This window comes from Mesoplodon bidens (genome assembly GCF_964165515.1).
Source record: "Mesoplodon bidens genome assembly, chromosome: 1".
Classification (NCBI taxonomy): Eukaryota; Metazoa; Chordata; class Mammalia; order Artiodactyla; family Ziphiidae; genus Mesoplodon; species Mesoplodon bidens.
In genome coordinates, this window is record NC_138176.1 from 135,862,188 (window position 1) to 135,887,978 (window position 25,791).

The 25,791-nt window shown below is 43.2% G+C and overlaps 1 protein-coding gene across 3 annotated transcripts; it reads left to right on the forward strand.

The window, feature by feature from the left end:
- Nucleotides 1-21,791, forward strand: HOPX (HOP homeobox). 3 transcript variants are annotated; one of them, XM_081254302.1, is made up of 3 exons: nt 1-131; nt 14,633-14,789; nt 20,996-21,791. In XM_081254302.1, exons 2-3 carry the CDS (start codon nt 14,646-14,648, stop codon nt 21,071-21,073), a joined length of 222 nt encoding a protein of 73 aa, XP_081110428.1. In that variant the 5' UTR covers nt 1-131; nt 14,633-14,645; the 3' UTR covers nt 21,074-21,791. The 3 variants fall into 3 exon arrangements, with proteins under 3 accessions (XP_081110428.1, XP_081110427.1, XP_081110426.1); XM_081254301.1 differs by lacking the exon at nt 1-131 and adding an exon at nt 14,083-14,162; XM_081254300.1 differs by lacking the exon at nt 1-131 and having other exon boundaries at nt 14,089-14,789.
- The last annotated feature ends 4,000 nt before the right edge of the window (nt 21,792-25,791 follow it).

Sequence of the window (25,791 nt, forward strand, 5' to 3'; positions counted from 1 at the left end):
GGGGCTTCTTTCCTTGAGGACCCAGTCCTGCAGCTTGGGTCCCCTTAGTTCCTGTGACTCCAACGGCCCTTTCTTCCATACGGAAAGCTCAGATTGCTGCAGCTCTCGTTGGCAAGTGGCAGCTGTACTAGGTAGGTCCGGCCTCTGAAGAGGGGTGTGGTCAGGGGTGTACTTAACCTCCCTCTGGGGAAGTAGAGTCTGCAGGCTGCGGGGAGCCAGGTGGCACAGAGACCTCATTGGTGAGAACAGCAGCAAGGAGGGGAAGGGGAAGGTGAGCATTATCCTGGGTCCCGGGGGACCAGGAGATGAGGACCCAAGTTTTGGGGGAAAGGATTAGGCTGTTGCCACCAGGGCGACACCCCAAAATTGGTTTAATGCTGTTCAGAAGCCAAATGTTCCTTCTTCTTGCCATTCAGAGTTTCACCCCAAAAAATTAGTTTTTAATGAGTAAATTAAAAAAATTTTTTTTTTGCACCGCTGATGAAAAACGGTTGTAAAACAGCGACAGAATTTCTGCCTTCTTTGGATGACTTTTTTTAAAACATTTTCCCCTAATCTTTGTTTCCAAATTCTCTTAGTGTGGAATGGCTTATTTCCCTTGGGCACATTTTTTTAAGATTGTGTCATGACCTAACACGGATTAGTTTTTTGATGTTGATGGCTTCCTCCAACTTTAAAAAAGCCAGGTGAACAGGGCTATGCAATGATGAAATTGTTAGAACGGTGGCCTGTGGCCCAGAGTGATTTATGAAGTACTAACCTGCCGGTTAAAAACCAACACCTGAGGAGGGACTTCCCTGGCAGCCCAGCAGTTAAGACTCCACGATGCCACTGCAGGGGGTGAGGGTTCGATCCCTGGTCGGGGAACTAAGATCCCTCATGCCACGTGGTGAGGCCAAAAAAAAAAAAAAATTAAAAAAACTCAAAACCTGAGCATCCCAAGGCAGCCCCTGGATCACCCCATTCTGTCCACAGGCCTCGGGCCAGTGGAGAACAGGCTTGAGGCTGCAAATAAAAGGGGCTGTCCTGACACAGGGGCTGCCTGCATCTGCCCTCTTCCTGACCCTGGCTCCCTTGGCCTCCCCTGCCTTTCAGTGACCTTGATGTGGATTTGGTGTTCCATTGCTGTTGATTCTGAACACAGGTGGGGTTTGGGATGTATGAGGGCCTGACCAAGCAGGTGCAGGTCAGGCTGTCTTTTTTAATTGCTGGGAAAATGCCTTCATTGATCTTTAGGTGATATGGTGAACACTCTTCCACAGAACTCCAGTATAGACAGGTCCTGGCAGTGTAGACAGGTCTACAGTCCCATGTAGACAGCCTAGCCTGGGAAGCACAGTAGGAGTCTGGTGGTCAGGAACCCAGTCCTATTTTCAGCTCTACTTCAGTTATAATGGAATTTTAAAGCAGGAGGTAAAAGCCTAAAACATCACTTGTCCCAGTGGATTATTAATAGTGCCCCCTTTCATTGTAAACAATTCCTGGCCATGAGCAATATACTCTATGGTCACTTGTGAATACAGTATATGAAGGTACAAGAGAGTAAAGAGAGTTGCCCTGTACCTTAGGATTAGTTGGAGGCTGAGCTGACTGAACCCAGACCTCCCCATGCCTCATTCTGGCCTCTCTGCCGAGTCATTCACTCCTGCTGTGACTCAGGTTCCCTGTGGGAAGCACTGTATCCATCCTGCCCAGACAGAGAGCTGTTTATATTGGCTCACCAAAAAGAAGTTCAGTATGAATGCTGGGCATTCAAGGAATCGTTAATCACAAGGTCAGCTTACTCTGATATTTGCTTTAGGCTCTTGTTAGCTTATGGCCATGTTTAGGTCATGATAGAAGCTCTTTTGAAAGTAGGGAAGTTAACTTTTACCCACCCTCATATAATTTCTTGTAATTTACTTCTGGTGGTTTTGATAAAATGTGACCAAACATAAAAATCCTGTCAGATCTTTCATGAATGAACTATTCTATCTTTACATGTTAAAACAAAAACAAAGTCATAAACAATGTAAGGCAGACACTGATCAGCTCTAATCTCTTAGAGTACACTGGGCAGAAAACTAATGGTGGTCATTCCAGCCATTAGATCTAGATGGATCATGATGGAAATTTCCTGTAATTCTTAAGGGCATGACAGATCTGCTTAGATAGTCTAGTCTTTGTTGATGTCTTTTCATTTCCTTCCTGTGAGGTTTCTCCCTTAGGAAATTTACATAAACAATTTTCCCTAGGGCTTATATTCCCTGGCTCCTTTCCAGATTTCTACTCTATTGGTTCAGGAGTAGAATCTGTTTTATAAAAATCTTTAATTCAATAATTTATGCCCAGAAATGTCTATCACTTTATTGTGTACTCTTCACACTCTTTGTGGATAGTATTGGGTTGGCCAAAAAGTTCATTTGGGTTTTTCCATACGATCTTATGGAAAACCCCAAATGAACTTTTTGGTCAGCCCCAATAGACTAGCATCCTTTGGAAATGACTAAAACTGAGGTTTTTGAAGCAGGAGTGAAGAAAGAGGGAGGCCTCTTCTGCCTTCATTAGCATGGTACCCGGTTCAGGGTTCCACAATTTAAAAGGGAGGAGAGTCCTTGGAACTAGCTAAAAAGAGCTCCTAGATGACTAAATAATTTTTTCAAAGTCTATAAAAAGTGGCAAAAGGACCTGGTGTTATTTAAATTGGATAAGAGAAGGCTAGAAAGCCATTTGATGATGGTGTTGAAAAACATGGAGTACTGTCCTGGAGGACAATGACCAGCTATTCACCTTGCCCTTCGGGGGAAAAACCAAGCCCAGGGATTGGTGTAGGCTGCAGCATGAAGGGTATTAGGTGAGCCATGAAGTATTCCCTCATTATGCAAAAAATACACTGGAAAGAATTACACAGACAAGCTCTGAAAGATGGGGCAGTCCAACAGTGTTCTAATTTTTCAAGTCCTTTTTTTTGGTCTTTAGGCTCACGTTGAGTTAACACATTCCTTAATTCATAGTTCACACAAGACCCTTCTTAGGTTTTACATCTCATTCTATTTCTTCTGCTCTCCCACTCTTCCTCTTCCTTGCTCTCTCTTTTAACCCAACACCATATTTTTATGGTCTACATACATTGCTGATTATATTTCTAATGTTTCCAATGCATTACTTCTAACTCCACATATATAGTAACTTTGCTACTTTTATACACTATTGGCTTATCTAATCCTCTAGTGTTGGGCATTTTTTCTGCCCCCAGTTCTCACCAATGATGCCATAATGAATACACTCACACGTATACCCAACCACCCTTTAGATCTGGTTGGTGGGAGACAGGGGAAGGGAGAGGTGTGGGCTAGATGGCCTATGCTTTCTTTAAGCAATATGGAATATTGAACTGTCCATAAGAAATGGAGACACATGACATCATAAGTTCTAGTCTAGTATTTCAAACATTTAGGAGCTTCTCTGTGTTCCTTTACTAAGACTTTAAAAAGTGACCGAAATAATTTTCTGGAACTTAAAGAGTGTGATCTTCAGCAATCTCTCCTTCTCAATGTCATCTTTGTAAACTTGGCTGGTCAGTTTTAGAAGCATTTAATTTCTCCGTATTGGTGACTGATTACTGGACAAAGCAAATGAAATGTTCTAAGAAATTTTTTTAGGCATAAGTTTGATGAAGTTTCTACAATGTTTTGCTACACTAATGGTTGCAAAACAGAATGTTATTAATTGCCCAACACTATATCCTGAATCACTGGGAAAGCTGGATTAGAACCTTAATAATGGTATCTTGTATCTATATACTGTTTATAATTTATAATGCCATTCATAAACTTAATCCATCTCACTGAATCCTACTACAACCCTGTGGGACAGGTGGAGTAGGATTACAGCTTCAGTTATAGATGAAGAAATGGAGATTCAAAGCAATTAAATGAGTTGTCCACAGTCACTTGGCAATTTAAGTGCTACTGCTGGAAGGAGAGTGTGGGTCTTTTGAGGCTCCATCCAGGCTCTTTCTGCAACATTATGTCTGATGCTCAGAGAAAGGATCTACTGTAGGTTCAGAGCTAGCTTTCTGGTGTTATCTGTCCTTTTCAATTATTTTGTGATGTTAATGATTAGGCTGGAGCAGCACACCCTCTGTTTATCCCATCAGTTGAACACCTGTTCATAAAAACCACTCAATGGGGGAAAAAGTAAGGTCCATATAACTGAGTATCATGGCAACAAGCAGCATGCATGGCTGGACTTTGGCATAACTTGGAACTCTACAAAGAACCAAGTGTGTGTTATTTTATCCATTACTTAAAGTACAGTCACAAAATAAGAATGGTAGTTGGACCATAAAAAATAATAATTGATTCAAGTGTATTTGTGCAAAGAGAGATTTCCATTCCATCAAAGAGTCTTTTCTGCAAATGCACAAACAACCCGAGCAAGTTATGCCTGCTTGCATTGGGCAGGTTTCAAAGGCCTATGAGTGGGCACCCTAAACATCTACCGATCATGCACGTGCCATCCCATGAAGGTCCCCAACTACTGTTCCTTACTCGGTAATTAGGGCTCAGGCAAAAATATTGTAGCACCCAGAATACATTTTCAAAAACAATAAATCATGATGACATGTCCCCAGAATTACAAATGAACAGCCCTTTTCAGAGTCAGGCACTGGAATGAGAACATTTTCAGAAAGAAACTAATTTTTTAACATTCTGAAGTGACTGAATGGTCACAGAGAAATATGACAATTCTACTTGATTCTCAATTATCTATGTGTGGCTTATAGGGACTAAATTTTTAAAATATCAGACTGATTTCCATCATCAGCATTTAAGTTTTTGAGCATCCCTCCTTTTCTATGCAACAAACACACACACCTCCCTAATGACTTAATTAATATAATTAATGTTCTACTAAATAAAACATAATTAGGAAGCTAAATGGGTCGCACAAAAATTAATAACATACTCTAAAACATAAAAAGAATATTTATCTGCCATTTTGACTTATTTGTGCCAGTTTTCTTCTCCACAAACTCTTTAGAAATTTGATCTTTTTGTTACTTCCTTCTAGGTTTAGCAGTGCAAATTTCCCTTTATGTTTAATGGTTTTCTTTAGAAATATTGAGACACCCCCCCACCCCCCCAATAACAGAACTCTGTCTAATTTCTTGGTGTATTAGGGAATCAGAGATTTTCAAAGAGGAGAGCTGATGATTCAATTTATTTCACAAGTCTCATGCTTCCTGTGTTATCTGGTTTGAAAAGCCCTGGCTCTGCACCATGGAAATCTCTGGTACAAGCCAGTTTTGTTCCTTTGTTTATATTTGATCATAGGACCAAACTCTGTTTGATATGTAATGGGTATTCACACTTACTAAGCATTAGTACAACTATACTAACAATACCCAAAGCAGGCAGAAGCCCAAGCATTATTCACCCTACCAGATAAATTTCTATTCTATGTATTCAAATTGCAATAAAAATGAAAGGTCAGGAAGTTTGAAGCTATAGTATATCCTCTTATCTTTAACCACAGAGCTGCAACAAGTATGCTTTCTTAAGAGCAAAAAGCAGCCTCCTGTTCATTACTTTGGATAGGTGTATGTGGTTCTGTCCTCTAAGATCCTAATAGACCTGCATCTTACTAACAGCAGCTCAGATGCCTAAATTCAACAGGTGCACTTTTACTCTCCCACACCTAAGTGAAAAATTTAACCTTTTACATATAATAAGAGGACCAGATATCCAGGTTTGCCTGGGACATTTCTGATGTATGCCTGTTGTTCTGGTGTAATTATTCACAGCACCCCTTTTACACTTAAGTGTCCTCACTTAAGTGATGACAAATTATATGTCATGTTAATTTAACAGATAGGCTGAATATTAAAAAGCACCTTGTTTCAAAATATTTCATGGGCCCCTCAGTTGTTCTTTGAAGTAGAAACTAGGCACAAAGTGTTCAGCAAATCAGGGACATAGGCTAAAAGGGGCCACTATACTCCCCTTTCTCAGGTCAATGACATCAGTAAACTGTTGATGAAGAATAACATGATGATTTGAAACTCAGACCATTCTGATCATCAGAATATTAAAAGAGAAGTGATCTCAGAGGTCATGTGGCCCAATAGCTTCACTCTTCTGGCTGAAGAAATAATCATAACACTTCTGGAAATGTGTATGTTATTTTACAGTTTTCTAAATTGTTTCATGAGCATAATAATCTCACTGGTTAGCAACTGGAGTAAATAGGCAAGGAAGGAAGTTTTTAGTCACACTTTACAGAGAAGAAAACTAAGCTGCAAATAAGTAAAAAACAAACCATGGATTGGTTCAAGATGGCGGAGTAGAAGGACATGCTCTCACTCCCTCTTTCGAGAACACTGGAATTACAACTAACTACTGACAACAATCATCGACAGGAAGTCATGCCAGATGCCACTGGTTACATTCAGTTCAACAGACATACAATGAGCACCTTTTTTTTTTTTTTTTTTTTTTTTTTTGTGCGGTACGCGGGCCTCGCACTGTTGTGGCCTCTCCCGTTGCGGAGCACAGGCTCCGGATGCACAGGCTCAGCGGCCATGTCTCACGGGCCCAGCTGCTCTGCGGCATGTGGGATCCTCCCGGACCGGGGCACGAACCCACGTCCCCTGCATCGGCAGGCGGACTCTCAACCACTGCGCCACCAGGGAAGCCCAATGAGCACCTATTAAGTGGTGGAACTCTTAATGAATGCTGGAGAGATGGAAACGTATAAGAGATGACACATCTACCACAGGAGAGCACATAATTTGGTAGGGAAGACAAGCCCGTGAACAAATTATTTCAGAACAATTAGGTCATTATTCTCATAGGCCAAGATGGCCTCAAAAAATCTACTCACCGATTCATAGAATAATTGTCCCTGCTTATTATTAACTTCCTCACTACTCATCTTCTGTCCTAGTGATGCTTCCTCAGTAGTAGATGAGAGGAAAGAATAAGTTAGGGAGTGGTGGTGAGGAGTGAGCAAAGAAACGAATATTTTAGTGAAAATGTCAACAACTAAGTTCAAATCAACTTACAATGTGTAGAATTTTGCTAATGAGAAAACCTGCCACACCCTTGTGTTAGGCTTGAGAAGCTCCATCCAGAGACACATCTTTCAATGAAGCAGTATATACAGCATTTGATTTTTTAAAAAAAGGTTCTTATTTCAACCATTGTGCGTTACTGTTCCAGAAAGATTAAAAAAGGGATTGAAACCCAGAAAGAGTGAAACTTACAAACGATTCTTACCAGTTTGCCACCCAGAAGATGCCCTACTGAACTCCTTGCTCATGGTCATTTAAAGAACAATAGTATCAGTATCTTCCACAAGCAAGCACTTTACAGTTTAGAAACACTTTCCCTACAATGATATCATATGAACTTTACAACAGAGCTGTGAGCTAGACTCAGGTGTGTATTATTATACCCCTTCTTCACATGAAAGAAATGGAGGCTCAGCAAAGTGATATTTCAAAGGATTAGTATTCAGGATTTCTAATTATTTGACCTTTTTACTACATTAACTCAAATTTCATCTTACTCTTAATTCTGCTGGGTTTCCTGAAACAGAGGGGCTTCTAAGCCAAGAGGAAAGCAAGTCTAAAGAGGAGGACCTGGAAAGTACTAAGTTGAATTGGCAATTACACAGAGCACACATAAAAGTGCATGTCAGATATGCAAAACTTAAAAGAAGGCAGCACTTCATATTTTTAAGCCTTGACTTAACTACTAAGAGATATGCAACCTCTGAGCAGGGCTGAAACACTGAAAACCAAATCTGATGACACCTGTGCCTGACAAAACTGGGGGAATGAGACGTACTTGGGATGGTATGGTCACTGGCGACCAGTTGGAATGGCATGAATTCAGGCACTAGTTGGCATCTCAGCCTTCCTGCCCCATGCAGTCAAGTGCAGCATGTTCTGGGAGAACAGCGTGCTTGTCATTGTGAGATGGCGGGTGGTTCTGTGTGTGCCTGTAGCTGTTACACTAGGTCAAAAGTTAGGAGCTCAGTTATAAAGCAGAAACTAAAACAAAAAAAAAAAAGTTAGGAGCTCAGGTCTTACCAAACTTGAACAAATTTCCCCAATGTATCTGCACCTCAAAATGTGGAGTCAGAACAAAACTTGAAAGGGGCGATCCCATTCTTTCTGTTGCCTTGGTGTCAAGTAGATACTAGGGCTTTCCCAGGAGATGTGAGGAGGTCTGCAAGAGTGCTGGGCTGTGGCAGCCACTAAGGGAATGAGGCTGGAGACCCCACAGTTGGTCAGCAATGGCCTGGCTGCCCCAGCCCCAGTTATTCACTAAAGTGACAGACTATGACTAAAATTAGAGCTCAAAGATCCAAGTAGGGGATTCAGTGATATCTTAGAATTTCTGACATCAAGAGAGTATAAGGAGACTACATTTTGGAAGTAGGCATCAATCTTGATGCTCAAGACATCAAGAGCTGCCTTTACAGCTGTGGTCAGAATCAAAGAATTCAGAGTCTTTCTTTGATGCTGTAGGTAAGTTAGTTAACCTTTCTCCACCACAAAACAGGACTAATTCCATTCTGATTTCTAAGAGAGGACTGTGAGTGAAACTGAAAGAACAAATGGCGACCTGCTTTTGAACTAGAACTCAGCACCCCCATGGTCATGATATTGCAGTTCAAACACTGAGCGCATTATTTGACTTCACATGTTTATATCCTATTTTAAGCCCACAGCCAAATAATCTCTCTCTTTTACACTTTCTGTCTATCCCTACATTCTTTCTTCTTCCTTATTCAGTCATTTTAAATCCACCTTTGTGGTTTTCATCTGGAGACTTTGATATTTGCTTTAAGGGCGGGGGACAATAAATTAATAAGGTTACGCAGTTTTTAAGTGCAGAGTCAAGTCCTGACTCCCAAGAGCTCTGTAGAAGGGAAGATAGTAACATCTTTAGCATTATACAGACAAAAGATCTGCTGTAATTAGTTTTCCATATATCTTCCATATGGCTCTTGGTGACCAGTGGAGATAACAAGCTAGCCTGGAGACAGAGTCTAAACCCTCCAAAAACACCTCAAATCTCCTTCTGGGCTGGAACAGGAAATACGTTTTTACAGTAAATAGTAAACATATGGAACCTTTTAGCCTCAAGAAGTTAATCAGGATGGAAACATAAATAGCTTCAAGTAGGTTTAAATATTATTCATGGACAAAAAGAATACAAAACAATTTTGGAAAAAAATTCAGAAGTTTGACAATCCAAGCATTGAGGAGAATGTAGAGCAAAGGAAATGCTATATACTGCTGATAGGAGTATAGTTTTGTTCAACAGTTTTGGAAAAGAAGTTGGTATAATGTTGTAAAGCTACTAGTCACATACGTTATGACCAGTTCCACTCCCAGAGAAGCCTTCCTAGATGTGCTTCAGAGGATATATACAAAAATGTTCAGAGAAAATTGTTCATAATAGCAAAACACTGGAAACAACCCAAATATCTACCAACAGGAAAAGACATAAATCCATTGCAGTATTTTCACTAAATGGAAATAGCACAGAATATGAATGAAGTTCTCTGCATGCTGAGATATGAATGAATCTTGGAAACATGTTGATGAACAAAGCAATAACAAAAGAATTACATATAGTATGATATCATTTTTATGTATCTCAAAAATACAAAAACTAAAAGAAAAGGTCTTTTAGGGATCCATACATATGTGATGGAACTAATCTAAAAAAGGAATAATTTTTTAAGAAAAAAATTTTAATTTCTAATTTCAGGGTAGTAAATGTGAAAAAACAGAACAATAAAAGAAGAAAAATTTTAGGTCATCTGTAGTCTCACTGTCTAGGTATAAACACTGTTAACATTTTGTTGTATTTTCCTCCAGTTTTTTTAATATGTAAAACTGGAATCAATAGAGCATTAAAAATGTTTTTTCCTATTTAAATTTGGAATCTTGTTTCTCTGAAGACAGCAATGACACTATGTGTATATGGTGCATTCATAATCTAATGTTCAGTTTTAAGTTGTATTATATAAATTGTCTATATAGATCATAACTTAAACTTTAGCATTTCCCTCACTGGAAAATTTAAGAATTTAGAGGACAATCATTTTATCAAGGTTGGCAAATCTCTTCCACTGTAAATTTTGGCTTCTAAATCAATTATGAAAATTTGTATGACAAGGTGGAAGAAATTTTTCTTTTGATGACCTGCTTTCTTAAACTCTGATCTCAACAAAAGAATGGGTTTTTCTGAAAAAAAATTTAAAGAGTTTTATATTATTTCTGAATTTTTGAAAGCATGGGGAAATTTCTCTTAATAATTCATAATTTTAAAGACAACTTCCACATTCCTGACCATATATACAAAAGGTAAATAGCATAACGTCTAAATTTCCTCTCCAATGTATATTTTTAAAAGCTTATTCTTGGGCTTCCCTGGTGGCGCAGTGGTTGAGAGTCCGCCTGCTGATGCAGGGGACACGGGTTCGTGCCCCGGTCCGGGAAGATCCCACATGCCGCAGAGCGGCTGGGCCCATAAGCCATGGCCGCTGAGCCTGCGCGTCCGGAGCCTGTGCTCCGCAACGGGAGAGGCCACAACAGTGAGAGGCCCACATACCGCAAAAAAAAAAAAAAAAAAAAAGCTTATTCTTTTAAAACTACCTCAACATACTGTCGACTCAAGCGTTGAGATGATATACAGCATCAGAGTTAGAAGATTTTAAAGCATCTTAACGGTATAAGGTATAAGAAGCTCTAAACATTTACAGTTGATTTTAATGATTAAGTTGCAAACTCTTGTGAGAGCTGAGATACTTTTTGTGTCTCTCCCATGCTGGATTCCTACAATGTGGTTTTGCTTCAGGAGGTCAGCAGTGTGCCTGCACATTTCTACAGATGATTCTGAGGCCCAGACAGGCATGAGAACTATCCTAAGCTTAAGGATGTTAACCACCAGGTTCATATTTAAAGAACAAACAAAAACAAAAAAATCCTTTCTTTGAAAACCAGCCTTGTTGTTAACCTGGGGAAGCAGATCAGTATTCCACTCCCATCTGTCAATTTCTGAGAAACACTGACAGCTTGGGTGATCCCCCCTCAAACCCCATCCAGAGTAGTTCAGTAAGTGACAAGTGAGGAAACTCTATCCACTTCCAAAGACCCACCGCTTCTCTTGGGGAAATGGTGGTATATTATTTTTCTCACTTAAGAAAACACAGAATACTTCAAGAGCCCACTGCTTCCAGAAAGTCCACGGTGAGCATAAAGGAGATTCAGGCTAAAGTAAATTGGGAGACAACCCTAAAGAATGATCCATCTGCTTTCTTTGCTTTTGGTCAGCTCACCATGGGATTGTTTATGAGGAGTATCTGCCACTGATAATCTTCTTCTCTCGGTTTAGAATTAGCGGCATTACAAAGAGGTCAGAATGGCTGGGTTGGGGAGGAGAAGATGGTAAATGTGACCCTAAAGAGAGTTCTGCAGGTTCCAATTTGTAGCACTCTCCATGAGCTGGTTCATATAGGTAGATACTTTTAAAATAAATGACTACAGGATTAGGGGACAAAGGTAAAGCTGTCATATTGGCACACATTGTCTACCCAGGCATTGGAATTTAGAAAAAAGCCAGCAGTTTTCATTTAATCTCTTGAAAAGGTTTATGCATTGTCTTCCCCAATCACAAAAGAAAACACAACCACAGGACAAATTACTCTTTGAATGTTTCATATTAATAACTACAGCAACAATAGAACTTGTGCTCAGATTAAAGTTTAAGAAGCTTTAAAATATTTCTAGTTCTTTTCATCTGACATTGTTTAGACTACGTTCAGAGATACTTTTCAACAGTTTCCTTACTGGAAAGCGTTGAGAAGTTTTATAAGGCCAAGGTTACTAGGGTGATTTGATTTATAATTTTCCTTTGAAAGAAAGAGAGGGAGGAAGAAACCGAGCAGCAGCAGCAAACACATGTCAACCAAAGAGAGCTGAAATAAGAGACTGAGTTTTGTGGAGAGATAACAGGCAGATATCTCTATCGTGGTTAGATCTTCCATCCTCATTTCTAGAAGTCAAGTTTGTTTGTTTAGTGTACCTTAGAGAAGTAGGTACTTTCAAATGGTCCTCCCACAAGTCTCTTTAGCAGCCAACCAAGTCCAATGGCCCTCAGCCAACCCAAGGAGTACTTTAAAGTCAAGTGGACCTATCCATGAAGCCTCATACAAAGTCCTGTAACGGAGAGCCGCAAAAATGTACGAGAAAATGCACCTGATGAAATGTAAGAACATGAGTCACCCATGGATTATATAATAGCAATTAAAAAACCGAAAGAGGGAAAGAAGTACATGTAGAACAGTCCTTGAATCTGAGTCCAGTTTAGAAATCTGTACATTTGATGAACACTTCTGAAGGACTGGGGAGTCTACAAAGCAGCAGCAAAAATTTTCCTGGAAGAGCCAGCATAACTGTGTAACTGGAATTAGATGGAACCTTTCTAGGGCAAGGAATAAAACCAGAGGCAGCAGTTTCCCCTCTCCTGTGTTTTTTCAGGCAAAATGTGCAGTGGTGGGTGGTTCCAGTGGGCAGCTTTGGCTGGAATTGGTATCCTACGAGGGCAGTCAAAGCCCATTCAAAACAGCAACAAGCCCCTGCCTGCATTTACACGGTTGCCCTCCTGATTTTCTTCTGCCAAACTAAAGACAGAATGGCCCGCTGAGAAGGGTCTAGAAGAGCACAGGACTGAAACTGAAGCCAAGGCTTTCCATTCTAGGCTGCTGGTCACCAAGATTCTTTCCAGCTCTGAAGTTCTGTGTCAGAGAAAGGGGGAGATGGTGCCAACAGGAGAAGAGGCATTTACCACCTGGCTTGACCCCGTCCTTCCTCAGCACTGTGACAGGAATCACTGGGACAGATTAAGCGGGGGAGCACAGAACTCCCTAAAATCACGAAGATTTCACTATGACCTGACAACTGGCTTAAGCCCAGAACCTCTCACAGTAGAATGGCTTCTTGTCTCACCTGAGAAGCCTCTTCAGGTGACCAAGAGGAGAGGGAAAGACATTTATTCAGGGAGCCCAGGATGCAGGTCACATTTGAAAAGGTTGTCACAGCATCGGGGACATTATGCAGGCAGATCAGTGGAGTATGGCTCATCCCCAGGCACAGACCACAGCAAAACCTACTCAGGATTGTGCTGCATGATTTTGCATTAGTTTGTTAAAACAACAAACCAACGGGATTCCCACACTTGTGCTTGTCTTCTACTGTCAGCAATGGCAAGTGCTGACCTGTCTGTACCAAGTGCTCAGCCAAGAACTTGAAGATAGAGTCTAACTTCTATGGTTAGAAGTTAGTCTAACTTCCTATACCTCAATACATCTTAAATTGGGGGGAGGGGAGGGGTGCACATCTGCCATTTTTTTGGTCCCATTTCAGAGGCTACTTAGGTATGAGAGATGTAGCAGGAATCATGTTGCCCCCTATCTGCTAGAGTAATGCTTGGCTCTAAAGTAAGGAAATACAAGAGCCCTTGAAGCTGGTAACCGACCAATTCTCTTGACTTTACAGTTAATTTGAACACAATTAGAAGGGATGCCTGATTTCAAAGACAGCTGCTGTAGATCCTCCTCAGTTGGGTTTTGGCTGTATCTTGGAAGGCCTCATCTAGGGAGGAACATAGTGAAGTGGACTCTGGGGGACCCTGGGAACAATGTCCAGGTCACGCTGGGAAGTGAACAGCCGGGTTGACTGGAGGCCTCTGACTCATGGCTTTAGTTAGAAAAATTGGGGGTGAAGGGAAGGAGAAGGAGGTTGCAGATTGTAGAGTGACTCACACCAGCCCTCAGGTGGAGGGCTTTAGCGGCCAACCAAGTCCAATGGCCCTCAGCCAACTCAAGGAGTACTTTAAAGTCAAGTGGACCTATCCATGAAACCGCATACAAAGTCCTGTAACTGGCCTTAGGAACTGCAGGGGTAAATCACTGCGGACCTACCTTCACCTCTGTAAAAGGAAGAGATTAATAAGCGCCGCCCCCATTTCCCCAACTTTGAGAAGTAACTTCTGTCCTGTGGGTCACTTCCCCGAAGGAGGTGTAGGGGTGTGCAGCCCTCCCTGGCGAGGGCTGCAAAGTGCTAAACCGCTTTAGAGGCGGCAGGGCGCGCACGGGTGAGGCGTCCCCGCCGCGGACGCGGGGCAGCCCAGCCACGCCATCTGTCAGGACTGTACCCAGGGCAGCTCCTCTCCCAGGAGGAAGCTTTGAAGACGACTTTTCAAAATCACCGCCGCGCTTCCTCCACCCCTTCCTTAAAGGCTCAAGGCCGGGAGGGCGCGACGTCAGCTTCTTCCCACCACCCCAGACCACTGACCCCGGGGAACCTTGTAAAAATTCGGGGCAGGAGCGCAGCCCAAGGACGCGCAGCTCAGAGGCGGGACCCCTAGGCGCGCGCCCCTGGAAGGAGCCCGGGCAGGCTCCCGCAGCAGTCTGCAGCGCCGGGGACCCGTGCGCCGTGCGACCGCGGGCGGGGACAGCCCCGGGGCTGAAGGTGCCCGGCAGCGCCCCGGATCGCCGTTCCACCCTGCGTCCCGCCCGCCCGCCCGGGACCTCGCTCACCCCGCCGCTTCTCCCTCTCCCGCAGCCGTGTCGGGACCATGTCTGCGGAGACCGCGAGCGGCCCCACTGAGGACCAGGTGGAGATCCTGGAGTACAACTTCAACAAGGTCAACAAGCACCCGGACCCCACCACGCTGTGCCTGATCGCGGCCGAGGCCGGCCTTTCCGAGGAGGAGACCCAGGTAAGCCCCCGCGCGCGCCCGACTCCTGCCCGCGAGGACCCGCCGCGCCCACCCTCGCCTGGGCGATCACGAGAAGGTGGGGGGTCGCCCTTGCCCTCAGCTCCCGCTTGGCCTCCTTCCCCCGGCTCTTTCGTCGCTTCTGCCCGCACCCCGGGAGCCCAGACCTGCATCGCCCCCACAGCAGCATCCCAGCTTCCCGGCTCCGCGGACGCCAGGTCTGTCCCTCCACCCCAGCCCGGTGGCTCCCGCGGGAGCTGCTTAGAAGCCCCACGCCCACCCTCCCTTCTCCTTGCTTTTCCACTCTCCCCTACAGCACGGGATAAACGCTCTCTCCTCCCTCTGGGCTGGGAGCAGTGTCCCTTGGCCCACTTTTGTCTCGCTTTCCCGGGTTTATTTTCTCCTCTGGGCTGGAAGCGAAACCTTTAGGAGAGGTGCAGTGTGCGCCCTCTGAGCCCAGCGCCCTCAAATCTGTTCTCAGCGGGAGTGTCAGAACTGGAAGGGATCTTAGTGATCAGCTATAAATTCAGTCCTCAGGTTTAGTAAACGAGGAAACTGAGGTTTAGAGGGAGAGACTTGCCGTGATGGCACAGGTCGTTAAGCATGCTCTTTGCATCACATCGCGCTGCAGCTTCCGGTTAGCTGCAGAGCTAAAATTGTACGGAGCCAGGGAGATTTGGTTCCGGTTTTTAAAAATTCCACGGGTCTAAGGTTTAGGGTCCTTTTCTGGAGTTTTCTGAGAAGGTAGACATCTGACATTACAACTGAAGGAACTGGAAAAAGATGTCACCGTAAGTGCATTGATTTATTTATCTATTTTAAAAGCTCCTCTATTATCCTGAAAATTGTTTAGGGTAGAGAATGCAACACTGCCCATGATTTTTAACCACTAGGTACAGTAGGTGCAGTATTGGCTCCTTCAACTGACTTTTTTTTTTTTTTTTAAACCCCTGTCTAAACTCTTCTATTTCCCCTTTGGTCATGGAAAGACAATTAGTTCTGCATGATGATACCACTTGGAACTCCTCTAGCACCTCTCCCATGGGAGCCCAAAGCAATTCACACCTCTAGTCACAGGTCTAAAGCAGACTTTCTTATTCTTCCCAACTTATAGACCAGAGCATTCAGACATTTTGTTCTCTCCTCACCATGAGTCATACTTAGCTGAGGCTTAAAGGCTTGTAATGGGTGCTCCAGTGAATCCTAGAACCAAGACCCCAAGATCCATTTTGGATCCCAAGCCCAAAATGATTTTTACTAATTAAGCCTTTGGAGAACTTGCCCATAGAAAATCCTCCCTCTCCTAGGTCAAACAGGAAGTCCAGCATATCAGTCTTTTGCAAAAGGAACAGATATCTGGCTAGCCAGAACCAGAACTTAATGGAAGGTGATGTACTGTAACCCAAGTCTAACAGCTCATGTTTCTCAGAACCCCAGCTCTCCCCAGGAGGCAGCCTGCTGAACTGTTGTCATTTACAATCCCACACTGTATTTAGAAAAGAGGAGTGATCACAGAGACAGTAACTCAACTTTAAGGCTGTGGGTTTACCATGGGCCCCGTATTAGCCTGATTCTCCCTTGGCAAGTGACTGTCATTCCCTTACCTGTAAAGCAGAATGATTATGCTGGCCTTTGTAACAGATGACACTTGCGGCCTATTGCCCCAGGTACTCTCCGAGTACTAAATCATTTATTTGCCGCAACAATGCTATGAGATGGGCACTCTTGGCCCCACTGCACAGAAAGTTTAAATAACTTGCTGAAGACCACCACTGGGGAGTAGCAGCGCTGGGATCTGAACCCTGGCAGTCTGGCCCCCTGGCCCAGATGCTTAACTACCATGCTGTTTTGTCTCCACAGAAAAGGAATGGAAACAACTGGGTGGGGTGGGAGGGAAGCACTGAAAGTTCAATTTATGTTCTATTTCTTCCTGAAAAAAAATCCATGCAGTAAACGACAGTCATCTCAGGCTATATTCAATCTTTCCTCAAGATTCACCTTATACGAGAGAACTGAACTGAGATCAGGTCAGGGGCAGAAAGTAAGAGAGGGCACCCTCCTATAACTGAGGTCGGCCGATTCAGACCCCTACAGAGCAGGTTCCTCTGCCCCTTTCAGGCAGCCCTTCTCCCATTCCCCCCCCTCCCACTTCTCCCATCCTCAAATGAGCAAATGGTAGACTCAGCCCTGAAGTAAGCATTCAGGGCAATGAGTCAGCCTCATAGCAGGGCTCCTTGCTTCCTTTTCCTGCCACTGGGCTAACACCCTCTTCCTCCCTGAGATTGCCACGGCTCAGCTTGCCCCTCTGTCTTCTGGCATCAACCACAGGGAAGCATCTGAGACCCAAGAGCTCAGAGAGAGGCAAAATTTAGCAGTTTCAGGGGAAGAGGCTTCCTAGGTAACCCTCCGTCATCCCTTTACCAGATTGGATCTCATCTTCCAACTTCCCATCGTTCCCTCCCATCCCCTTAACCCCTTCCCAACCCTCTCACCCCCATGTCACTGGTGGGTGAGAATGGTTTCCCTGTAGGGACCCTTTAAATAACTGATGGAGGCCAGGTTTGTTGGGCCTAAACATAAGCAGTGTCTGGAATCAGCACTTCCCCTGTTTCTTCTATTTGTTCGCATTACCCTTTTCCATGAGAAAAGGTCATCAAAGCCAAAATAATATTTATTTCATATGCTTGGTCCCTTAGGCCTAATACCACCCACTTCCAGAATTGGATTCATATTCATTTTCCTAGAACAAGTAACACTAGGAGAAGAAAAATAAGCATGTTATGCTCCTATGAGATAGTTAACTCAGGCTGATTCACACTGCTGATACTTTGGCAAAGGCAAGAGGGACTAAAATGTTGAAATATTCTCTGACCGGGGGCTTTGACCTCTTTATAACTGTCCCACTGTAGGACAATGTTCTTCACTTGGGGTGGGGTGGGGAGGGACACCTGTAGGAACCCAGGATGAGGTGAAGGATGCTCTAATGGAAATAACTTTTTATGGTGCATTTGCTGGGGTCCTAGAATGGGTTTTTTCTCATGACAGTAATTAGATATCTCCTATATTTAAATTAGAGAAACCTTACAGAATCCCGACCCCTGTGTCTTTCATTATTTTGAAGTCAGTGTGAGAAGGGGCTGGGAAAGCTCTTATCAGCCCCTTGGGAGGTTAGAATGATCTTCCATTTTCTATTATCACTGATTCAATCCCAGTGTAGTTGGCGTTGGTTCTTAGATTGGTTTCCAGGATTTTTATCCCCTCTTGATGTCCTGGGACTCTTCCTAGAACCCTGGTTTTAGTTGTTAGATGTCTTATCAGTGGAATAAAGACCTCTAAAGGTCTCCTCCTAAAAAGAATGAAATGTTAGTTACTAGAGAAAAGGACAGGAACAATATTATTTTGCCTCACCCCTTCCCCATCACAGTGTCTAATTATCATCTGTTCTCTCAGAGTAAATAAATCTCCATCAATGGGCAAGGCTAATGAGGGCATCCATTCATAAGCAAGCAAGGGATGAATGTCTTTCCCAGGGGATGACTGAAACAAAGAAGAGAAGGAGAAAGCCAGGTGGAAAATTAGTATTGATGTGAGTGAGATGTGATAAGGTTCAGCTCTGGAGGTGAAAAAAGCAAGCAAGGTGTTCAATGACTTTTGTTGGAGAGCAACTGGTTTGCTAAATTATTATATACATATGTGATTTAAAAAATATATATCTGTGGAAAACAGTTGAGCTTTTCTTGAACCTCCTCCCATCCCCCAATGCTAGGGTGCAATTTATTAAGCATTTGGATACCAACTCACCGATTCACAGATTTGGTCATTGCTGAAGTTATTTTCAGTAACTGTATGTTAATATTTTGCTTCATTACTAGCATAAAGATGTGGGTGGCTCTTCTGAATGAAGCCAGCTCAATCATTTTGTCTTAAATGAATCCTGATAGAAAATGAGCCTCTCCCCCTCCAAGTTTTAATTAGTCAGTCTGTAAAACTCTGCCATTTATTCAGCTCTAGAAACTGCAAATACTGTTTAATCAGACCTTGTAGCCTTGGAACCCCTGCAGAGCTGCCTCATTAATGAAACTGGAACTATGCTGCTCTCACACCAGATTCCAGAGTTAACTAAATACACACATGGATCACAGAAGCAAATATGCCCACCTTTAGCAGAATGTTGGTTAAAGCCACCAAAGATACATGAGCTCTCTATTCTCCTTAAGGCTGGAGATCCCCAGGAGTGAACTATGGCACCCAGAGAGCAACCCCCAAAGAGAAGGCTTCCCTACGAGTAGTCTGCTGCCCTTGGCTTTAGATTACTTTTCTCTGCTGCCACCCCACAGTACAAAGGTATATAAGACCACTGATCTCGACAGGTGTTAGGCACTTCAGTGTGTAAACTGTTGAACAGTTAGGGCGAGTTGTAGGCGTGGTCCCTTGCTGTTCAGCCAGGTGAGCATTGGTGCAGAGCCCTAGGCCGTGCTGTGGGCTCGCTCCCTTCTAGCTCTACAGACCTTGAGGCTTAGAAGCACTCCTTCCCCTGTGATTCTCGCCCTTTATTCTCATCTTGGGCTTATGCTGAAATGCCTTTTGACTCCCTAGATCTCCGCAGAGATGAGGTCTTCCCACGCATGGCCCTAGAGCCCACTCTGTTTGTTCAGAGGTTGAATCTGCATCTGGCTGTGCCAAGTCAGAGCCCTCTAGGTGTTTCTCACCATACCATCTCCATCAGCACATTCCAGGTCTGGCATCCATCCCACAACTGTGTTCTTTTTGCTTCCTTTCTGTCCTCTCATCTACTGACCCCTAGAACAGGTAAATTTTAGAAACACTACAAGGGACAGTAGATAGCCCCTAAGTTTACCTCTTCATTTACAGTTGAGCTGGCTGGTGCTCTAACTTCCTCAAGTTCTGAGCCAGTTGGTTACAACAGAGCTTCCTGTTGGCAGGGCCCAGGACTGCAGAGCCCCCAGTGGTCACCTACCCAAGCAGTATGACATGAAAATGTCTTCATTCTCAAAGTGTGCCATGATGTGTGAAGGGTTGGGAAGCACAGGAGAATAAAGCCTGGAGGTCCTGCCTTCCCACAGAGCCCTCTACTCATCCTCTCCCATGTGGATTAATGCTTGCTGCTTCTATTTCTTCACTATTGCCTCTTCAATGTTGTTGTTTAAAAATCCAGATTCCTCCTGGCCAACCTGGTTCATACCCCAGACTATTCCCCAGCATGGGTCTCCTTATCTCCACTTTGCAGAATCCCCCACCCTTCAGGGGTATAATAAAGGCAGATCTATATGCCTTTATATGCATTTTAAAATGCATAAAATATGTTTTAGCCCTCACATGGTACCTTGTCTAGAAGTATCCCATCTGGGGCTTTTCCTAAATCCATGGTCACTTTTGCGAGGTGTGAATATTTGGGTCACACAGAGCTAGAAGATTTTGAGTAAACTGGGAATCCCACTTGCTCTTTTCTCACTGTTCAGTGGCCCTGGAGCAGGAACGATTTCTAGACTACTTCATGGATCCTCAAAAAGGAGTGCCCCAAGGTTGTTCAGTGCTTAGTTTTTCATTCATTTTATTCAACAAATTCTTACTAAGTGCTACTGATGACCAAGGCCCTTGAGATCATTACACATTGATGAGGTATAGCAGCCATACAGATTTATCTGGGGCATCAAGGAGATGCTTCAATTTCTTTTATTCATTCAACAAACATTTATTAATCTCTGTTAAGCTCTTATGCTAGGGGCTAATGATGATAAGATGGATGCAGACGGCTTTCATGGATCTCATATTCTAGAAGGAAATGTAGATTAAAAACAAGTGAATACACAAATAAATTAATTACAGATATTAAAAGTTCTGTGAAGGTAACAAAGTATTAACATAGAGAATAGGAGATGGATGGAGAATCTACTTTAGATAAAGTGGTTAGGGAAGGCCTTATTGAGAAGGTTCTATTTAAGCTGAGCCCTGAGAATTATTTATCATCAGATAAATAATGAAGGTCAGATATTCTAAGCATAGAAAACAGTATGTACAAAGGTCCTGAGGCAGAAATATAAGTATCACAATGAGAAGAACCACCCCCAGGGACTCAGTTCTTGCTTTCCTCTTTTCCAGCTGGGCCACAGAAGCTACTTTTAGAAAGGGAATGGACATTTCAGTTTTTCAGTATGTGACAGGTAATTTTGCACATTTCCCTCCTCCAGAAATGGTTCAAGCAGCGCCTGGCCCAGTGGCGGCTATCAGAAGGCCTACCCTCAGAGTGCAGATCCGTCACAGACTGAGGAGACGGTGGTCATTGGCAGCTTCCCTCCACGAAGACCATCTGCTGTTTCTCTCCTCGGCTTAATCAAGCTCTTCTGGTTTTTCAGTGTAGTGTCATATGCTCCTCTGTTAGCTGTCCTCCTATTTAACACAATGTTGTATTTTTTTTTAATGTACATAACTAGAAAAGAAAATAACAATAGGAAGCTATGGGCAGCTTCTGTGTAAAGCAGTGGCTTGGCTGGAAGTGGTGTGGCTTGCATTTCCTTTGGGTCATGATGACAGATGGTGTGAAAACCATCTAAGTTTTTTTTTTGACCATCACCTCCCAGTAACAATTTACTTTCACCATCCATTTCAGAGCAGACAAGGCCTCTGTTGAAAAGATAACATGACCAAGAGGGAGAAACATTTCCTTCTAATTCTACTTCCCTAAGTCATTTTCCTTGTGTTTCATTTAATACATTGAGACTGAGTGAGAATACAGAGGGAATTTGAGTTATTCAGATTCCATAGAGCAGTTCCTTGGATTATAGCTGAATTAACTTGGAAAGCACTCAGGCTGGAAGACAGAAACTTCCACTGGCAGAAAATCAAGTAACTAAGGAAAAAAATCCACAGAAGTCTTGAATTTACCTTATTTAAATGCATTTGTTAAATTCATTTTGCTAAACAAAATGAACTGCGTTTTGCCTCTAAAATGATTTTCTAAATAAAACCTTAACATTTTGTTGAAAATGCACTGAGTCCTCTGCAGATTTTTAACTGAATAATAAGCATGTCAAAGAAAAACAGAATAGCTCAACACAGAAGCCGCCTGACAAAAGAGCTGTCATTTTCTAAATCCTTGCTACTCAAAGAGTCGTCCAGGACTGGCGTCATCAGCATTAGCTGCAAGCTTGTGAGAAGTGCAGAATCTCAGACTCCAATCCAGACCTACTGAATCAGAATTTGCATTTTCAACAAGCTCTCCACGTGGTGCCTATGCACGTGAAAGCTTGAGCAGCACTGCTCTAAAGGACTCTACAGTGGATCTACATCCATTTTCTGTCAGAGCACATTAAACATCTTAGCAGTCCATTAGTTAAGATAGTGTCTGATTGCATGGAGCAGTAACTTGATTACAATGGATTAACCAAATAGGCTTTTTGTATGTTTGTTTAATCGATTAATTATTTTTACATAAGAAATCAGCAGGTAGGTTGCTCCCTAAGATTGCCAAGAACTTGCAGACATTTTATCTTCCTACTTTCCTATCTTTAGCATGTGGCTCTTGTGTTTATGGAGACAAGATGAATGCATTTCAAGTAAAAAAGGAAAAAGCAAAGGGAAATGCCAGCTAAGACTTTTCCCTGTAAAAAAGGTTCCTGGAGGCCCCCATCTAGGGACTTCCCCCTACATCTCATTGGCCAGAACTGGGTCACATGGCTACTCCCAACTGCAAGGGAGTTGGGAAGGTGAGCCTTTTTAATTGGACATAGTACTGCCTTGAGAAAAATTAGGGTTCCGTTGGTAAGAAAGAAGGGGAGGATGGATATTGGAAAAGCCACTAGCAGTGTCTGCCAGCCCAGCCCAGAATGATGCTGGTGTGCGCTTCTGAACTCTTACCTACAATGCAGGCACAGTCTTTTCAGTTCTTTAAAATAAAGAGCCCAGAATAAGAAATACTAGCAGTTATGCAGAATACAAATGTTTACAAGATTCTTCTCTAAACAATACACAGTGAACCAGGGTCTGAGCAGAATAGCCTCATCTGGCTTGTTCCTCTGCAACCTAATTGATGGTGGTCTGAGAATCTGTCAGCACAGGGCTGGATACTGTCATCACTTTCTGGAAAGAAAGAAGGGAGGAGGTGGGTACAATACAGGAGTGTGAGCACATCATACATACCTGCATAGAGAGAGTATTCTTTACCTTGTGCTGTTAATATGACTGTGAGCAAAGCAGATCCAGACAGAGCATGGAGATTTGCCCATGTCAGGCAATGAGAAAGATGCTAAACCAGGTCTAAGCCCCAGCTCGGAAGTCTTTCCAGTACACCAGAGACATGAATCTAGAATAAGCCATCGGGACAAGAAGAGTTAACCAGCTGGGCAGAGAGTGTGCCTTTAGCTGGGAGCTGAGAAGCATGTTTAGGACAGAAGGATCACTTCCTGTGTTTATCAGGCCCGAGAGTCAAGAGTCCTTAAATAGAAGGTGCCGCAAGGGAATGAGGATCAGGTATCCTTTAACTAGTTAATCATTCAATTAATATATATGTTTAACTAGAGCCAAGTTTTTTATTTGTTCATTTCTTGCATTTGAAGTACTCCTTGATGATACCATAGTCCTTAACCACCACACAACTGCGACCAACCACTTTGCCAAGTTTTCCTTTCTGTCAGTTTTTCAGAGGCCTACCCATTGCCTACCCATTGCCCTAGTTTCTCCTTGTCATCAACCTTAATTAGGTTGATTTAGTGGTCAGCAGGTGGAGTGAAATCTTAAATGTACCTGAGCCTCCACCTCTGCACTGCTGGGCAGCCTCAGGGAAAGAGTCAGTGCCCTTTTAAATGTAAATTTGTTACCAATATTAACCTCTTTGAGTTTACTTTTTCAACTGTAATACAAAGATAGCAATACTCTACTAAAAGAAAAAAAGCACTTTGTAAATAGTAATAATAATTACTATTGCTAGTACTCTAGAGCTCTCTAAGTATAGATCAAAATCTTTTTAGAGCTCCCTCTAACTCTAGATCAGCTCTCTTTAGAGCTTGCTGTGCAGTCCAGTTTGGTAGCCACTAGCCACATGTGGCTATTGAACACTTGAAATGTGGCTAATCCAAATTGAGATGTGCTGTAAAGTGCACACCAGATATCAGAGCCTGAGTATGAAAAAAGGAAATGTAAAATATCTCATTAATAACTTTTCTCTTGGTTACATGTTGAAATCATAGTGTTTGGGATATACTGGGTCAGATGAAATAAATTATTGAAATTTGAAAAAAAAATAATAATTACTACTGCTACAAAGTACTAATGAGGACAGGGAAAGGTTCATTTTGATGCCTGAGATAAGTCTTAACCAGAACCCAGAGCTCTAACTAACTTTTAATATCAGGAGTCTCTTCTGGACACCCAGGGTCACACACCAAAGTGGTAATACCCACCCCAGGCTGGGAAAAACTGCACAATCCCCTCTTTCTTCACTGTGTGTCCTACTTCTGTTGCTGACACTATTGGTTGCTTAGCCTGATAATTATTCCCAACCCTTCTCTCTGTTACCTCCTTTCTCTACCAAGGTTGCTGAGGCTGGAAAACCAAAATACAATACTACACCTCCTCACGCGGAGCTGTGGTCATGTGACACAGTCTGGCCAATGAGGTTTAGGCTTAAGCGTGCGCGGGGTGGGGGGGGCGGTGTTAGAAGGCTTTGGGGAAGAGTTTTTTTGTTTTTGTTTTTGGCTGTGTGGGTCTTTGTTGCTGCGCGCAGGCTTTCTCTAGTTGCGGCGGGGGCTGCTCTTCGTTGTGGTGCGTGTGCTTCTCATTGCAGAAGCGTGTGCTTCTCGTTGTGCTTCTCACGGCTTCTCTTGTCCCAGATCATGGGCTCTAGGCACGTGGGCTTCAGTAGTTGTGGTGTGTGGGCTCAATAGTTGTGGCTCGAGGCTCTAGAGCACAGGCTCAGTAGTTGTGGCTCACGGGCTTAGTTGCTCCGCGGCATGTGGAATCTTCCCAGACCAGGGCTCGAACCCGTGTCCCCTGCACTGGCAGGCGGATTCTTAACCACTGAGCCACCAGAGAAGTCCTGGGGAAGAGTTTTGTGTTGCTAAAAGGTACAGAAACAGCAGACTCTGTCCTTTTCTCTTGTCTTGAATGGCACCAGTTTCATTTGTTAATTGTAGAAACAGATAAGCAAAACAAACCCCAAACAAACATACAATAAAACAAACAAACCCATAAAAATTAACCATGATCTCACCATGCAGAGGTAACCCTAATATTAACCTTAATATTCTTGAGGGTAGGCATGTTTTCAGTGCATAAATACACAGGAAGCTGGGAGAAGAAACCATTTTAGGAGGTAGCTGCTGTTTGAACCACTGCTCTGAGAGGATGTATAAATGAAAAACTCTTGTTTTTCTCTGCTACAACACTCAGAATATTTCACTTCTGACACCAGATATGTGGGTTTTTTTCCCCCACATGCAGCAATTCTGTGACACCAATTGGATGTCTTGCAATTCAATTCGGTCTGACACTGTCTACCTGGAGTTAGCATCAGATCCCACAGGTTAAGGGCTCAGTCCCACAAGACTGCCCCCCACTTCAGATGCCAGTTGCAAGCCCGGGTTGTTACCTGTGCTTCTGATTGACTGGCTGCAAATTGGAGGTTTCCAAGACCCCCTCGTCGGATTGGATTGGTTTGCTAGAGCAGCTCACGGAACTCAGGAAAGGTTTTCTTACCAGATTACCAGTTTATTATAAAGGATATAACTCAGGAACAGCTAGATGGAAGAGATGAAAAAGGGCAAGGTATGCAGGGGAAGGATGTGGAGCTCCCAGGCCCTCTCTGGGCACAGCACTCTCCCAGCACCTCCACCTATTCACCAACCCAGAAGCTCTCTGAACCCTGTACTTTAGGGGTTTTTTATGGAGGTTTCATTATGGAGGCGTGATTGATAAAATCATTGGCCATTCACGATTAAACTCAATTCCCAGCCCCTCTCCCCTCCCTGGAGGTCAGAGGTGGAGGGGTGGG

Coding starts and splice junctions, on each gene's coding strand:
- HOPX (XM_081254302.1), top strand. CDS start 14,646: ATGTCTGCGGAGACCGCGAGCGGCCCCACTGAGGACCAGGTGGAGATC. Junction 14,790..20,995: donor TTTCCGAGGAGGAGACCCAG/GTAAGCCCCCGC, acceptor TCCCTCCTCCAG/AAATGGTTCAAGCAGCGCCT.